The sequence below is a fragment of the Penicillium canescens genome (assembly GCF_028828765.1).
Source record: "Penicillium canescens strain IBT 15451 chromosome Unknown utg000003l_segment0_segment0, whole genome shotgun sequence".
NCBI lineage: Eukaryota > Fungi > Ascomycota > Eurotiomycetes > Eurotiales > Aspergillaceae > Penicillium > Penicillium canescens.
This window is the reverse complement of record NW_026703965.1, coordinates 2,463,399-2,480,453: the sequence shown is the minus strand read 5'-3', so window position 1 is coordinate 2,480,453 and position 17,055 is coordinate 2,463,399. Positions and strand designations below refer to the sequence as shown.

At 50.0% G+C, this 17,055-nt stretch overlaps 6 protein-coding genes across 6 annotated transcripts; 4 read left to right on the top strand and 2 right to left on the bottom strand.

Moving 5' to 3' along the window:
• Positions 1-133: 133 nt before the first annotated feature.
• N7446_004386 (uncharacterized protein) lies at positions 134-2,532 on the bottom strand (the record flags this gene model as incomplete). The annotated part of the gene is made up of 6 exons (XM_058513135.1): positions 134-496; positions 552-843; positions 897-1,317; positions 1,368-2,107; positions 2,257-2,472; positions 2,528-2,532. 6 exons carry the CDS (start codon positions 2,530-2,532, stop codon positions 134-136), a joined length of 2,037 nt encoding a protein of 678 aa, XP_058374464.1.
• Positions 2,533-2,931: 399 nt separating this feature from the next.
• Positions 2,932-4,486, top strand: N7446_004385 (putative GTP cyclohydrolase II; the record flags this gene model as incomplete). The annotated part of the gene is made up of 4 exons (XM_058513134.1): positions 2,932-3,048; positions 3,103-4,059; positions 4,141-4,422; positions 4,481-4,486. The coding sequence occupies 4 exons, from the start codon at positions 2,932-2,934 to the stop codon at positions 4,484-4,486; spliced, it is 1,362 nt and encodes a 453-aa protein (XP_058374463.1).
• Positions 4,487-5,043: 557 nt separating this feature from the next.
• Positions 5,044-6,033, top strand: N7446_004384 (dihydrodipicolinate synthase family protein; the record flags this gene model as incomplete). Its single annotated transcript, XM_058513133.1, has 1 exon — positions 5,044-6,033. One exon carries the CDS (start codon positions 5,044-5,046, stop codon positions 6,031-6,033), a length of 990 nt encoding a protein of 329 aa, XP_058374462.1.
• A 1,416-nt stretch (positions 6,034-7,449) lies between these two features.
• On the top strand, positions 7,450-10,551 carry N7446_004383 (basic helix-loop-helix domain-containing protein; the record flags this gene model as incomplete). The annotated part of the gene is made up of 1 exon (XM_058513132.1): positions 7,450-10,551. One exon carries the CDS (start codon positions 7,450-7,452, stop codon positions 10,549-10,551), a length of 3,102 nt encoding a protein of 1,033 aa, XP_058374461.1.
• A 515-nt stretch (positions 10,552-11,066) lies between these two features.
• N7446_004382 (uncharacterized protein) lies at positions 11,067-11,264 on the bottom strand (the record flags this gene model as incomplete). The annotated part of the gene is made up of 1 exon (XM_058513131.1): positions 11,067-11,264. One exon carries the CDS (start codon positions 11,262-11,264, stop codon positions 11,067-11,069), a length of 198 nt encoding a protein of 65 aa, XP_058374460.1.
• A 2,262-nt stretch (positions 11,265-13,526) lies between these two features.
• Positions 13,527-15,567, top strand: N7446_004381 (ferric reductase family protein; the record flags this gene model as incomplete). The annotated part of the gene is made up of 5 exons (XM_058513130.1): positions 13,527-14,130; positions 14,182-14,243; positions 14,300-14,891; positions 14,957-15,118; positions 15,170-15,567. 5 exons carry the CDS (start codon positions 13,527-13,529, stop codon positions 15,565-15,567), a joined length of 1,818 nt encoding a protein of 605 aa, XP_058374459.1.
• Positions 15,568-17,055: the final 1,488 nt, after the last annotated feature.

Genomic DNA, 17,055 nt, shown 5'->3' with positions numbered 1-17,055 from the left:
CTAGTCCATTTTAATAATTTCCATCAAATTACGTGATTCATTGAGCAGCATGGCCTCTCGAATCGATATAATACAAAGAACCCTCTTATTCTCACGAAAATATACACAAACAGTCCCAACCCACAAACCATCCTCAAAACAACCATTGATTAAACGCAACCCCGAAATCCATATTATTAAACAAATCCAACCCATCAACATCAATCACGGGCTCGAAATCCATATGAGCAGCATCCCTCAGACTAGAATCCGATACCAGAGACTGCGGCTCAAGAATCTCATCTATAATCTTCGAGAATACCTGGCTTGCCCGCTGAAATAGTGCATAATTCGCATTATCCGGTCGAACAATTGACTCAAGATGAGAGATAAAAACACTCAAATTACGAATCAGCGCGGACCGTGATCCGTCGTAGAGGAATGGTTCCCCTGTTCGTTTTTGGTGTTGGAGGGCTTTTATTAGGAGACTTGCGCTTGGGAAGCCGTATAGTAGGACCTATGCATAAACATTAGAGGAGACGAGAGTTTAAAGTACATTGTGCGAACAGTACCGTCCATGTGAAATCCGGTCGTATGTCGAGCATTTGCTCGCGCTGCGTGCCGAGTATCAAGACTGTAGACAAAATATCTGCACTGACAGAAAGGAGCGCTGTGTTCCCGCGAGGGTTGTTCTTTCCAGCTATCAGTCGTTGGATGAGGAAGTCGTTGTAGAGGTATGCGAGGTAGGAGATGATTAGCATGAGACACACTGCTACGGGTGAGTTATTATCCCAGCATTGTGGTGTATAGCGTAAATGGATGGGTAGGGCTTCCCATGCTAGATGGCAGCGCTGGGAGATATTACTGCCCTCTGTTAGTGACTAAAGATGAATTGTAAAGATGAGCAGTTGACTTACTCCAGCATATCCTCCATCTCAGGCGTCATCTTCCGGAGGGAAACCTCTAAGATCTCATCGCGGAACGTGCTGACGATGAAACGTACTCGCATCCAGGATGACCGTTGCACGACGCCATGAAGACTCCACCCGTTGGAATCAATGTAGTCGTGGGAGTAATCTAGAACCATATTGTCGGTAGCGAGTGCTTCGTCGCTTATATCCAGAGGCATGCGACAGTCGGCATATCGCCATGGCATTCTAGGTGGCCGGCCTAGGAAGGTGGCTATGCTTTTGTCGAGTTGGTATGCTGCGGTGAAATGCCGCCGGCGCGTTTCTAACAGAAACTCTGGTAGCTCGGGGGACGTCTTGGTATCGCGATGGAGACCGAGCGCAAAGATGTCTGTTGAGAGTTCGCCTAGTCTGTTCCAGCATGATGGACCTAGATATTGTTAGTGGGATTAATGGTGCAGGTAAGATCAATTGACGTACTCGAATCGCCATTCACCAAATCTGTCAGCAAGAGATTCTCATGCACCAACCATATTGTCAGATCATTGAGTGGAGTCAAGATCTTGCAAATATACAACGCAGCATCACCGGCTGCCAGCATCTTGCGCGCATATTGAGTCCGAGATGTTTTGCCATCACACCTATCACGAGCGAGTCCCAGATATCTCGCCCGACCAGCGAGGGCGCATAATATCCCAATGATTTCAAGACGAATGGCCGGACCGGTATAGAGCGTATGGAAATCCCTCCCCTTTGTCGTTGCGGGCACCTGGAAAATTTCCGCCGTGTTTTGGATTATACGTACAGTAAGTGAGGATGTCGAGTCATCCACATTTGGAGTTGAGACAAACTCCTTGCACATGGAACTGACTGGTCCAAGGCTATTCAGCACGAATGGCGCTGCTATCACAGCGCTTTGACTAAGAGCGTAATACTCGCGGATCAAAGCTTCGACTTTGGTGAAATCACCCAGGGTCGATAGTACCTCTGAGATCTTCTGTACCCAGTATGGTGGAAGGACTCGCTGAGAGGCTTCCACTTCTAGGCCTTGGCCTGGAACCCCTAGGTCAACATCATCGGTGAGAGGGGATACGAAACTCGTTGGGCCGAAGTATCCAGAAAGTAACGGCTGAGTCCGCGACATAGTGCGGGATGCAGAACTATCTTGAACTGTATTGGGCATATATGAATTGAAAGAAGTTTCACTCATATGAGGGTTTCTGGCAAGCGGTCATCAGACTCCATTCTGCGCACGGCTAACTGCAGGAATGCTTCGGGCGAGAACATCCGACCATTGGGCAGTCCATGATCGACAAACTGACTGCAATCGCAAGAAAACCATAAAAGAATACTGTCGTAAATGACGCACCTTATCGATGGAGCTCGATCAAATGGAACACCCTCTGCCAATGGGAATACACGACGTCCTTTGGCCCGCGTTAGGGGAGCTGGGTGGTAAAAGCAGCGGGTCGAGACTCCTCGGTCTCGACAGCGCGTGCAGACAGGCAATGCATGGTCGCAGCGGACTTTGTCTCGGCGGCATGGCTCACATGAGGCCGGTTTGCCATTGCGACGGCGCGAGGTGCTGTGGGCGGTTAGCTGGGGATATTCAAACAAACGGAGGCATGTTTATGTGTTACCTCATTAAGTTGGACAAATGCGAAGGCTACGGCTTTGCATATCAAACGATGCAATTATACGAGTGAGTGGAAGAGTGTTCGGTGTTCGCTACTCCGGCCAGTCAAATTGAGCTCCGAAGAACTCCGGTGGAAACCGGTGGAGATGATCAGTGTCCAGTGGTGGAGACGTCTACTCTGACATCAAATTACATAGTGACCGCTAGTTCTTTTATACTAGTTAGCCTATACTATCAATACTACGTGACTATCTATATCCTCAGTAGACGTGCAGATAAGCCCCTCCGATAACATGCGGAGAGAGAAGTCACGGGGTACTCCTGTACTCCCCCTCTCTTCCTTTTTCTTTCTTCTTCATAACTTCATAGCTTCATTCTCCTTGTCTGTATTCCCTTCTATTTGGCATAATGACCAACACAGAACCCATCACCACCACTGTGCCAGCCATGCCAACCCAGCAGCCGTCTCCAACAACTCCAACCTCCCCCGCGACCTCAACCCCAAAGTTCAGCAAGCACATTATCGTATGCATGGTCTGGAAGTTGGAAACCAATGAGATAATGCTGATTCGAGTGTAGTTGACCACGTACCCAGGCCAAAGTGGAATTGAACCCGTTCCACTCGAGTGGGGCGCATCCGACGCCAAATCCCGGGGTCCAGTAGTTGTATCGCGGAGCGGCAACCTCGTCAAGCGCCGAAATGCCATCGGCGCCCACGGCGGTAGCTATAGCATCTACAACGCTCTCGCAATCGCTGCAGGTGACTTGGACGCGGATTTCCGACCGGATTTCCGCAACAGCGAGCCGACCTTCAGTTTCCCTTCGCAGAAGGCCTGGGCCGATAAGACAAAGATCGTCTCTATGGACCCCTATGGCCATGACATCGTTAACCAGTTCAAGGAGGAATTAGAAGCAGGATGGGATATCCGCCCTACCATGGCGGTGACCCGGGCTAACATGAAGCTGGCGGAGATTGCCGACGATGTGAAGAATGGACTGCTTGAAGTGGATGGGTCGATTCTCGTTGACTCCTCTGGTGAAGTCCGCGTTACTAAGGTCGCTGCCGAGCCAGTCTGGTATCTGCCGGGTGTTGCCGAGCGATTCGGCGTCGATGAGGGAACACTCCGTCGGACATTGTTCGAGCATACCGGCGGCAGCTACCCGGAGCTGATCACTCGGCCCGATCTCAAGATCTTCCTGCCCCCGATCGGAGGCCTGACCGTATACATCTTCGGCCCACCGGAGCGGATCGCCGATGAGAATGTCAAGCTGGCCTTGCGTATCCACGACGAGTGTAACGGCAGTGATGTCTTCCAGTCGGATATCTGCACGTGCAGGCCATACCTGGCCTTCGGTATCCGGGAAGCGATCCGCGAAGCTCAGAATGGTGGCAGCGGTGTAGTGATCTACTTCCGGAAGGAAGGACGAGCTCTGGGCGAGGTGATCAAGTACCTCGTCTACAATGCTCGCAAGCGCGGAGGCGACACAGCCGATAAGTACTTCACCCGGACAGAGAACATCGCCGGTGTTCGAGATGTATGGTTCCACTCCTGTCCCTGACCCTATCCCTGTTGCCCTAGACATCGCCTCGCTCACTAACTACTTACTCCGCTGTAGATGCGCTTCCAAGCTCTCATGCCGGATATTCTCCACTGGCTCGGCATAAAGAAGATCGATCGCATGCTTTCCATGTCGAACATGAAGTATGACGCCATCGTGAACTCGGGCATCGAGATAGTCGAGCGTATTCCTATCCCCGAAGAAATGATCCCCAGTGACTCGCGCGTCGAGATTGATGCTAAGATCAACTCTGGATACTTCACTACTGGCAAGCAGATTTCCGCTGCTGAGCTTGCTCAGGTTCAGGGACGTGGCTGGGAGAAGTGGGAGGATATTGCTGTAAGTTTGAGGGATCGTCCTGGCTTATTGTGGGTTCGTGTAGTTGACATTTCTGCAGCATTAAACGCCTGCCTCGATGGCGCTCTGGTGGACCCGGAAGATAGAATACGTCACTTTCAGTTTCGGTAGTTCTCTGCTTTTTATGTGTTACCTACATACAGTTTTCTTAGTAGCATTGTCACGGATTTGTTTGTTGCATGAATTGGTGTGCAGGAGATGTGGATGGTTCAAATTGTGGCCAGCTGTCAGAAACAGAAAGATGTAGGAACACAAGGTACTCAAAACATTCTCGGAGTATTGTAGCACTTTAGGCTAAAATACAACTTTCTCCCAATCTACAAATCGCTGTGTCAACTTGTACAAGTAATACCAAGTCCGCTCGCAAACTCGGCACACCTCCGAGGGGTAAGAGGCCCAGTGTTGATAGGCGGCTTATCATCGGAGTCGGGGCCGACACGGATTCTTTTCCTCTTCCCCGCACGTATACAGGTGACTATAAAACATACTGAACGTGCAGTGGCATTGATACTCTATTTGGATTATCAAAGCGGTATAATCACTACGTTTAAGAACCTCCTTCTTTCGCCACCCGGTATCCTCTACGCCTTAAAGTTATTCACAATGGGACAAACCCCTCGAGTCTCCCCGCAGCCCCGAATCCCCAAGTCTGGAGTCTGGTGCCCAGCCGTGACGATATTCGACAGCGCAACAGACACACTAGACCTCGAATCCCAAAAGAAATACTATGCATACCTATCGCGAAGTGGCCTAGCAGGGCTAGTAATAATGGGCACGAACTCCGAAGCCTTCCTGCTGACCCGAGAAGAGCGAGCACAACTCATCGCAACAGCGCGCGAAGCCGTCGGACCAGACTACCCTCTCATGGCAGGCGTAGGCACACACTCAACGAAACAGACGCTCGAGCTAGCACACGACGCAGCAGCCGCCGGCGCGAATTATCTCTTGATCTTACCGCCTGCGTACTTCGGCAAAGCGACAAACATGACAGTCGTGAAACGGTTCTTCGCCGACGTCGCAAGGAATAGCCCCCTCCCAGTGCTGATTTACAATTTCCCCGGCGTAACCAACGGCGTCGATATTGACTCGGAGACAATTACCGAGATAGTCAAGGAATCAGCAGCAGCCAGTCCCATCGGCGTCTCGAACGTCGTCGGCGTTAAATTGACCTGCGGCTCGGTGGGGAAGATCACACGCCTAGCGGCGACATTTTCTCCTAGCGAGTTTGCGATTTTCGGCGGTCAGTCGGATTTCCTTATTGCTGGGTTGACGGTTGGGTCGTCGGGGTGTATTTCTGCATTTGCGAACGTCTTTCCGAAAACGGCGTCGAAGGTTTATGACTTGTTTAAGAATGGGAAGGTGGCTGAGGCGATGGAGTTGCAGCGGTCTTCGGCGTTGGCGGAGACACCTTGTAAGGGTGGAATTGCGTCGACCAAATATGCAGTGGCATTGTTTTCGGCCCCCGCAGCTGGAGTGGAGAATGCGCTTGAGAAGCTCAAGCCTCGGACTCCATATGAAGAGGCTGGGGACGGGGTCCAGAAGTCGGTCAGGGAATTGATGGGGGCTATTGCCAGCGTTGAAAATGCGATATAAGCTGTACTATGAGTCTGCAGGCCATAATCATGGATTGGGATTGTTAGTTTGTGAATTCAGTGTATACTTTGTGAGACCAAAAAGCCGAGTACCAGCCGAAAGGAGCCCGATTGGAGTTGAAATGGATCTCCAAGGAGTTAGCGGAGAACCTATGACGCATGGGCGTTGGTGTTTCTACAGAGACATCCTTGGGAATGTCTGAGAAAGTGGTACTGGGTTCTCCTTTTAACGCCGACACCGGATTGTAGATCCACAAAGTCTGTGCTGGTTGATTGATCTCATTCGTGTTCTGCGTCGTCTCGATGGGTTCTGGTGCTACTGGCGATGGAGGAGTGGAGACTAGTTCGATCAGATAAGATCATAACGCGCCCTTTTTTTCCCGTGTTGCCTCCCTGCGGGGCGCCAAGGCGCCACATTATGACGTGTCGAGTTAGTCAGAGGGGGGATGAGCTGATTTTTGGCCGTGGTTTTCCAAGTGAATTACAAAGGTTCAAAAGCAGCAAAATACGGAGTTGAGGACTGCGAGATGGAGTGAAACCTGGAAGTCACATGTCCGTGGGAAGAGGCTGAGTCATCCCATGTGGGTGGGGATAGTATCAGCCAATGGTAACCGTTATAAGTGACTGTAATTAAACCACCAATACATTCCCTAACTAGTCTCACGTGATCGGGATTTGAAATTAACACTGTAATGACCATCAGGGGTGGCAGTTGCGGAGCCGGAAGGGCGGCCAGCCGCGATCATACGACCGAAATTGTTATCCCAAGCCTTGCCATCTCGGTCCAACACCGTCTCCCTTGATCTTCATGCATGGAGATACAGTCGAAGCTCGATGCCTCTGACATAGCTTCATCGTGCTTTTCCCGTTTTGCAGCGCGCCTTGATCCACCCTCCTTTAATGCTCTAATGCGCGGACGATCACCTTCGCAACAGAGAACGGATTCGAGAACCCACTTGGTCCCAAGGCTTTGACTGCCTAAACCACCGTCCGTTCAGGTGGGTATCTGTCGCACCCCTGCTTTTTGTCCATCCAATCGCCTGCAGCACCCGTGACTGTGACTCTAACATCTCCCCCTCCTGGCAACTCAGTCTTTACATCGCACTTTCCGTATTTGCATCTATTGAGTTTTACGCCGTGCAATTCGAGCATTGTTTTTGATATTGAACCCAGTGAGTGTCAAATATCACCCTATCACAGTCTAAGCTAGCCTGTACGGGCTTAGCCACTTATTGTACCTTGAGCATGTCCAGTTAGGCAGCTCAATTGCGCTGTTTCAAGTCGCTTGCTATTTAAATGTCTACTATTCATCAGGTCTAACGCTTCAAACAGTGCTCAATATTCGGGCACTCGGTTACATCACCCAGGTTTAGACTGCTACAGGCACTGGCCAAGGATCCAACCGGATACCTCCAGTATGTCTGGTCCCACCATGGACAACGACTTCCAGCTATTTTCTCCACGTAACTCTGGTGGAGATGAATCACGAACAAATGGTCACTTAATGTCACATCAAAATGGAGAGAATGTGAATCAAGATTGGACTCAATGGATGCGATGGGATGAACCGATGTTCTCGGAAGGCGACCAGAAACCAATGGGCTCATCTATAGATCTGCCCTCTATTTCTCCTCATACCGACATGAGCTCACCGTCCCAAAATCAAGCTTTCTCCCCACATCTGCCTCTCGGGTTGATGGAAATTCCATCTCAGCAGAACAACAACGTCCACGGTCACCCAAGTAGCTTTTCGCAGAGCTGGGGAACAAACCAGCAACCACAGTCTGGTCTTGTGTCTCCCATTTCCAGTGTTGGAACTAGTCGGAAGCGAAAGACAGGCAGTGACGACGATGCCACTACAGTGACGGGTCCAGTGCAACCAGGCAAGAAGATGCCAGCCAAAAAGCGCGCTCACAACGTCATTGAGAAGCGGTATCGAGCCAACTTGAACGACAAGATTGCGGAACTTCGCGACAGTGTACCAAGCCTTCGAACAAATAAGACCGGAGGTTCCGCTGATGACGATGACGAAGCGGAAGCAAATTCTGCGAGCAAGCTCAACAAGGCTTCTATCTTGTCAAAGGCCACCGAATACATTAAACATCTTGAAATTCGCAACAAACGTCTGGAAGATGAAAACACTGGTTTAAAGAACCGCCTTCGCCAGGCCGACAAGGCCGCTGATCAGGCTGCCACATCATCCGCATCTGTTTCCTCGCCCAGCAACTACGCCTCGACCGACTCCGGCTCCGGTACATCCCCTAGTGTGTTCTCCCAGGCTGAAGAGATTTCCAGCGAGAGCTCTCACAGCTCCCACAACCCTCCCGAGGGACTACTCCCAGTTTCCGATGCGTGGAAGCGGATGCGAGCAGAGACTGCACAACAAGGAATCTTCGCCGAGTCATATATCAAGTACCCATCATCTTCAGCCCACCAACCTCAGTATGCCAGGGAGGACACCTCTCGTCGGCGTTCAAGAATGCCCAACAAATACATGCTGGGAGCGCTAGCTGGCCTGATGGTTCTCGAGGGCATGGGCTCTGATGACTCCGAGAGCGAGTCAAAGGGTCTCTTTGCACTTCCCATGCGCCTTCTGGGCCGTTTACAAACACGAAATATGGCACACTGGGAATATTACCTGAAGCACTTCTGGTACTCGTGGCAGGCCCGCGCATTCTCTCATTTCCTCCTCCTGGCAACGCTGGTCGTTGGCTGTGCTTTCATCGTTTTTGTCTACCTCTTCAATGCCCAACCCGTTACGCAACGTGGTCCATCCAAGTCGAATTCCGAGAACCAGATTGCGCCTCTTACATCCAGTAATTTCCGCCGACAGGCCTGGCTCACGAGCATGCAACGAGTCGGCGTTCCACGTCACAGGTTCTTCCGGGAGTGGTATGTCGTCACTTCGAGATGCTTCGAGTATGTGTTGCGCTGCATGATGGGTTGGAAGCTGTACTCCTGGGCCACAGGGATTACCGAGGAGGATGAGAGGGGCCGTGTGAAAACTTGGGATATCGCCATTGATGCACAACTCACAGGTGGGGATGCTGAAGTTAGCAAGAGCCGCCTCGTGCTCACTATATTTGCTGCTGGCACTCTCCCTACCAGCCCCATGAGAATGATCTTGAAGGCCTTGCATGTCCGTGTTCTTCTCTGGTGTGTCGGAGAGCCAGGCTCTTGGTCATTCCATATGTCCAACGACATTGCTCGGTCTCTCGCACGATTCCAGTGGGAGGTTGCTCGTGACCTTAACAATGCCTTGCCTGAGACGCACCCTGACCGGCTCCCCAGTCACCTTGCAGCCCTAGTCAAGTTAGATTGCGAGGAAGTTATGATTGATACTATTATTCAACGTGCAGTCAACTTGACCTGGAACCGGCCAACTCAAGAGGGTACCGGTGATGAAGAGGTACTCCTCGACGTTGTGGAAGAGGATCCTGCCATTCAATGTTCTCAAGACGCACTCGCCGCCTGGTGGTCCAGCCATCTTCTGCAAACCGCTCTGCTCAACTATTTCGAAGCAAGCGAGAAGGGTCCCGTCTCCAAGGCAAGCCGCGATGCCTTCAAGGAGAAGATTCGCATGTCTCTCGACGTAGCGCCCCGGCTGTCTGCGGCATACACCCGTGCCCTGGTGATGAAAGCAGTCTTCTTTGAACAACACCGCGTCGAAAATGTCGGTGCAGTCCTTGCAGCTCTGCCCAAGGAGAAGAGAAAGGGAAGCCAAAGCCATGCGTCCAACTTCCTAGATTCCTCTATTCCCGTTTCCGTTCGCGATGAAATCTCCATCGCGGTACGCTGTGCTATGATTGCTGCCATCGTCACAGCACGATCCAATGGCGACTTCACCTCATTGCCCGAATTCTTCACCATCCAAAAGGCCATCAACTGGTTCAACCAGCTACCGATTGACCCGGTTGAACTGTCCCTCCTCGGCTTCTCAGCAGTCTACCATCTTCTTCACCTCCTCGCTTCCGACGTAGATTACATCGCGTCATCCGATTCATCCTCACCATCCACCCCCGTCTCAGAAGCAACCTCTTCTGCCGACGACGAAGCCGAAGAAAAGCCCCGCCCAACCCGCAAGCTCTCCATCTGTCCCCGCGACATCCCAAACCTCGGCCGTGTATCCGCCGAACTCATCTACTGGGCCCGAAACGCCTACAACCCGGCTTTTTATGGGTTCTCACCTACCCTCGTCGAGGTAGTCGTCAATTCCTGCACAGCAATTTGCCGGAATGCAGGTATAAACGTCGACGATTATGTCCACACAGCACCGGACAAGAACCGCTCAAAAAGACGCAAGCACCGTCGTCGCAGGGCCGGCTCTAATGAGTCCTCTCAAAGCGACGCTGACCAAGATATGTCCGCCTCCAATGTTGGCAAGCCGCTTCGTCGCGAGAGATCTGCTAGCAATGACACGGGTTACGGCAGCCTTTCTGTTGAGGAGGAATTGCATTGTATCCCCCAGGTCCACGCCCACGCTCAGGCCCCTGTTACTGTGCAAGAGGTCACTGAATAAGATGTTCTTAGAAACTTTGATCTGCTATGCCGCTCTAATAATGATTCTGGCGTTCTTGGTTTTGTATTTCTATTTGGTTTGTGGTTTGGGTATTTTGGGTTTTCTCATACGGAAAAGAGGGAGGGTTGGATTGGTATAGGAAATGGAATCATGAAATGGCGCTTTTTTAAATAAGCGTTAGTTAAATAGAATATTGTCTAGGCATTTTATGAAGTCTGCGAAACAACATTATTGAGTATTTGGTTAAGTTCCTCTCGCTACCTAGATAGTACGTCTTGGCGCCGACCAAAGCACGTCACTAAGTTTTTCCAACCAACTCAACATCATGTGTTGATTCCCTCCTTTTTCGAAAGCACAAACAACCACATGAAACAGAATACGATAAGAGAGCGAACTCCTACTAAAGCTCAAAGGTCTTGATGATTGGAATGGCCCTCGCCCACACACCCAGATGAGCAGAGACAAGCATAACAGCGAAAGCCACCGGGCGAACATATTACGCTACTTTCAGATGATCACTCTGTGCACTCCAGAGATGCATTGGCCCATCGTATGAAGGTGTGAACTCGGAGTGTAGCGTGGTGAATGCTCCAGACCAGGTCGTATTCTTCAACGATTGGTCCCAAGGCGTTGCGGAAATGGTCTCGTGCTGCTTGGTCGGCAGGAGTCCGATATTCGTTGGCCCAAACAAAGAAAACGAGGACTTGAATCATTGTGAAGGGATGGTGCAGTGACGGCGACAAGGGAAGGAGGTCCGAATAAGCCGCTTCACTTGTTAGTGAAATTTACTTTTTCTTTCTTTTTTCGTTCTAGTCAGTCATGATTCCTCGGAATCTCAACTCCACAGCCTTTGGCATCATGTTGCTCAACCCCATCCAAAGACCTCCTCGGGCTGGTATACGAGATGCCGACTGCGGCCCGGTTCAATGTGCGTATCGTTGGTATGAGCTTGGCTGGCCTGGTACTGACTGGTGGTACTGGCGAGCACGTCCGAACACTACACATGGATGTATGGTGCGTGAGACAATACATGGATAGCAAGAAAACATGACAAGATCGCATCCTTTCTCAATGTGATTCATGCGATATCTTATGGGGACAGATTCCTTGCATCGTGGTATGCCTGGTAGCCATACAGTCAGTTTGACTAGGGGGAATGGCCAGGCTTTACTCCAAGATACTTTGGGTTTGTCATTTAATGGAGCTGGTAAAATATACGTTCATCTCGGCAATAAGTCCAGGAACTTTGGCGGCTTTTCCAGCATCGTTTACTATGACCCTCGACTGACATTCTATTTGCTCGGGAATATCTGGCTTTTGTGTACCTGGGAGTTCCTGAAACTGGCTTACTTCGAATTCTGGCAGTGTTCACCGGCATCATCATTTCACGGGTCAGGCAGGGCGGCAGATTTGCCTATGGTAGAGTCTTTATGAACTCCCTATTGATGCTCGGACTCACATGCCATGATCTTCAGCAAATTTGGTCCAAATTTGCATCCGGGGCTGAGTATCCCGTGAAACTCCTTTTCCACTCAACTTGTGCGGTGTCCGAGAGACCACGAATGACTCGACATGAACAGCATCCGGTTTTTGTCACAGAATTATCTCATGGTCCTGGCCCTGGAAATCTTGACATCACTGGCTCGCTCCTTCCTGACGAACAAGACCCTAGTGCGACGAGAACCTGTGCCTTGCAACATTTTCTTGATGAATTCCTACCCCAGGATGCTCTGCGGCGAGTCTAGAACATTATGCTTGGAGGTTACCATGACGCTATTCCCACTGGGACCTGTGACGAGCCAGTGGGACTATCTGTCGATTTGTCTCGGCAGACTTATGGTGCATCTGTCAAGAAGAACCAGCCCCGTTGCGATTCCACGCTGCTTTGGCTCTCACGCTGCTTCGGGCATTTCGTGAAGCGCAACGGGGTAGTGCGCGTGACAAGGAATCAGCCAAGTTGGCCTAGATTGCCTGATCTAAAGTGAGACAAGTCGTTTGGTAATGGTCGCAATGGCATCTGTGACATCTATACACACGGGCCCCTGCCCGGATTCAACTATGGCTGGATCGCCAAATCATAGAAGTAATCGCACTCAAACTTCGACGGGATTTGCTGTTGCGTACCATGGCGTCATATCTGCTACGCTGCAGTCTCCACTTACTCGAACTTGACCATTGTTTATAGCGTTGCAGTTGCGTCCCAGTGAACCGGAGATCCGGCCTGAGCCCTCGTCCAGACTTCTAAGAAATGACGTCGGGATATCGGACCCTCACACAATTGCTGGACAAGATCGTCTGGAAAATAAAGCGATACAATGCAGAAAATACGATCAAAAAGGGATTCCTGTTTTCTAGATGTTCATATTACCCCTTGACCGAAAGTGGGAGGAATGCTGCAGGGCGGCTAACAACATTCCGTTTTCGGATTGACGAACAACGGCGTCTAGACCCTATACCTTTCTCCAACCCGCAAATGTCACTATTAGCGCCTGAATTACGCAGCCTTTCTACGTTTGTTCATGACAAAGCAGTTCTCGAAGATCTAGAATTCCTGGTTACCGCGCGCATCTCCTTCCCGAAGAACCTAAATAGGTGCCATTATCTATCCTTCCCAATTCGGCGTTACACTCACCCACACGGGTCATGTGTCCTGCTTTGTCCAAAATGCGAAGATGCTTTCATTCGTCCCGACAAGAATAGACTTGCACCTTGCAGGGGTCAATGACGGCATCCACGTACGTCAGTCCTGGAAATTCCAATACAACGCCATGATTTGAATTTACTTTCTTTCCCACGCGACCCCAACCCCATTTATAGCATCAATTTGTTAAAAACCTTGTGCTCCTCTTCCCCTCTCCTCCCCTGGCCTGGAGTTCTTCAAGGAGTCGCCGGATACTCCACGCTGTACGTGGTTGCGACAGTATCCATACCAGCGTATTGCAGCTCAAGCTCCACCTGCCTCTTCGAATGGCACAATGGGTGTAGAACTGAAAGGAAATGGCCATGGGGAGGCGCCCATGAACCCTACGATTGCGGTCCCTCTATTCGTCGCCGGTGGACTCGTCGCCATCTTGTTCGCCTGGAATACCGCCATTCGCATTCGACACCGTCAACGTTCGAAAGAGGCACGGGCAGGAACAGACCAAACACAGTTGTCACGGACAAATCGCTTCAATGCCTCCCTGAAGAAGCATCTACTATACGCTCCGCTATGGGGTAATCGTCATAGTCGCGAGTTCCGGTTCCTCAGACTCCACATGGGATCGCTTCCACTGCGACTGGAAGTGATTTGCCTTTTGATATACCTAGGCTTGAACATCATTTTCATCATTGTGACAGTTGATTGGTGGATCAGTGATTACTCCATGAAGATGTTCCAGCTTAAGTATTCTGCAGGCCATCTGGCTGTCATGAATACACCGGGTTTAGTCCTGAGTGCTGGGCGGAATAATCCGCTGATTCATCTGCTTGGTATCTCATTCGATGGCTTCAACTATATGCATCGCTGGGTGGGACGTGTGATCGCTACCAATGCGGTGATCCACATGAGTGCAGTGTTGGCTAACCAAGCCTATATGCGTGAGTCGGCTGAAATTACATGACTTAAGTATGCACTAACATCAAACTCAGACGGTACGGAATATGTTCTCTATGCTGTCTGGCAACAGCGCCTCTACATCTGTGGCCTTGTGGTATGTATTCCGACAAATCTATCATCGAAGAATCTATCTAAAACATATTCATACAGGCCGTTCTTGGATTCATTTTCATTGTTGTTCAATCACTGTCGCCGGTCCGACATTCATTCTACGAACTATTCCTTCACCTGCATATTGCCTTGGCAGTGATGTCTTTCGTTGCCCTCTGGTATCATCTGCAGAACCTATTGCAACAGCAAGTGCTTCTAGGTACATTAATCCTATGGGGCCTCGATCGCGCAGGTCGGCTCGGTATACTACTCTGGAGAAACATTGGCAGACAACCCACAACTGCCACCATTGAAGCCTTGCCTGGGGCTGTCGCCCGTGTCGATGTCGCTGTCTCTCGAGCCTGGCGCTTCCGCCCTGGCCAGTACATGTATCTCTACCTGCCGTGTTTGGGTTTGTGGACATCACATCCTTTCACTGTTGCGTGGACATCTACTAGTTCAGATTCTTTGAATATGGGCGAGAAGCGCAGCTCAAGTGACTCCCTGAAGGCTCTTATTGGAGGGTCGGAAACTACTACCATGTCTGTCCTTATCAAGGGACAGGATGGATTCACGAAGAAACTTATTCAAAAGGCGGAGGACTCCGCCGAGGGACGGATCAATGCTATGGCTTTGGCGGAGGGACCATTTGGTATCAACCCATTTTTGAAAATTTCCCTGGGGTTGTACAACATATCCGCTAACATCACTTCCAAGGTGGTATCCATTCACTCGACTCGTACGGCACTCTGCTTTTGATCGCTGGCGGCATTGGCATTACACACCCAATGTCGTACCTGAACGAGGTCGTTGGCACCTTTGCCGAGCAGAAAACAGCTACACGCAAGGTCCGTCTGGTTTGGATCGTTCGCAGCCTAGGTAATTCCACCCCTCCACGCACACATTCACCAATCATAACCATATAAATAGACCACCTCACATGGATCCAAACATTTATGAGAGAGATCCTTGGCCACGACTCGCTGTCAAGTCCAATAAACCAGAACGGCCACTCATATTTCCAATTCCCAAAGCTACTACTATCAATCAGCCTCCATGTCACAGCACACAAAGACACCGTGGAAGAATATATCCCCGCACCAGATACGCCATGGACTCATTGCGCCCCTCCAAGTGTACCAGTTAGTATTCACCATGGCAAGCCATGTATCCAATCTGTCCTAGAAAAGGAAAAGGCAGAGCAAATTGGTGCGATGGCGGTTAGCGTGTGCGGTCCTGGCGGCCTGGGCGATAGCGTGCGTGAAGCTGTCAGGAATGTGCAAGGCGAGAAGACAGTTGATCTGTTTGAAGAGACTTTCTCGTGGTAGGGGGTGTTAGCTTGTGTATATTCAGCTCGCTTTGTGGGTTTGCTTTTGCCTTATTTCTGTCTATACATTTTACTGTAAGAGATTTCTAGATATTTAGAATACATTTTTCCCCGCGGGGGCTTGAATGTTGTTCGTGTTCCTCCCTGGATTCGTCGTCAGTGATATAGGGCCAAGGTCTAACTGGCCGATTTTTTGTATCTACTAAACATTTTACCCATCTTTAATTGTGCTTTTCTATGTCTTAATTGCTTATAGGTGACGGAATATCTGATGATATCGTCCTATTGCATCATTTGACAACATTCTAGATCTCATAGACAGTAAGACCACCAACATCGTGTCATGCACGGTTCTCGTGCCAATGAAGATCCCTAAGTCAGAAGATTGGTATGGCATGAAACATTGGCTTCACGTTTCCTATCACAAGCCACTGATATTTCAGCGACTTTCAGCCCCGGTTGACTGCAAAACAGCCTCATCATCCTGCGATCAGGACCCCTAATCTGGTCGCAGCACAAAATGGACGCTGACGCTCATCTCCCATACCTTTCCCGCGAATAGGGCCAATTTCAAGCAGCAAAAACCTCCGCACCCACATTTTGACCCCCACTAACCACATATTAAGCCATTCATAGACCGCAAGACTGCATATCGAAATGCCACTTCCGGATAAAATCGGCGGTGACACTGGGGCTCGAGGCATAGCCGATGTCTTGGGCCTCCACGCTCAGCCATGCGACAAAAATAAGCTCAGTCTTCGGGGGCCTTTTATTTCCCCTCTTTAGGGGTTCGATTCTCCTTATACTGAGAAAGGAGATCTAAGATGTTCCGCTCAACAATACTCCTACTGCTTTGCTGGCAGTTCTTCTTCAAATCCGTCTACTCACTCCGGTCAATACAATCTGGCTCATGTAACAGTATCTGCGATGGCGCGCGTGGGACACTCGGAATGGATATTGTTTGTGGTGACTCTGATAGAAGCCAAGGGAAGCCAAGGGAAGCATATGAAACGTTGTTTGTCATGCCTTGAAAATAGCACCTCCTATGAAAGCCCGCAAGATAATGATATTTATTGGTTCTTGTGTGAGGATCTATCTCGCGTCGAGTCGCATCAGGAACGTCAGTAACTTAAGTGAAATACTAACTTACTGTACGATTAGAACAGTGGAAAGATGCGTTATCTATAACTAGTACGGACTTTAGTTTAGGCCATCTCCCACAACGGCGAGAGATTGCTGCCGGGCTCATAACCTGTTGTATGTCAAAGGAAGATTGATTGTTCTTATAACAGAGGGAATACCGAGGCTATATATACAATGAGAAGATCAAGTTGATTGAAAATCAACTTGGTTCTTTGTATAGACAATGCAGGAATTAATTCAGCTGGGGCGGCTTGATTCCTGATCTGCACCAGCCTCATATTACAACAGGCTCTAGTGAGGGTTCTGCGAGGGCGTACCGCTTATATCTAGAACACATAATCACATT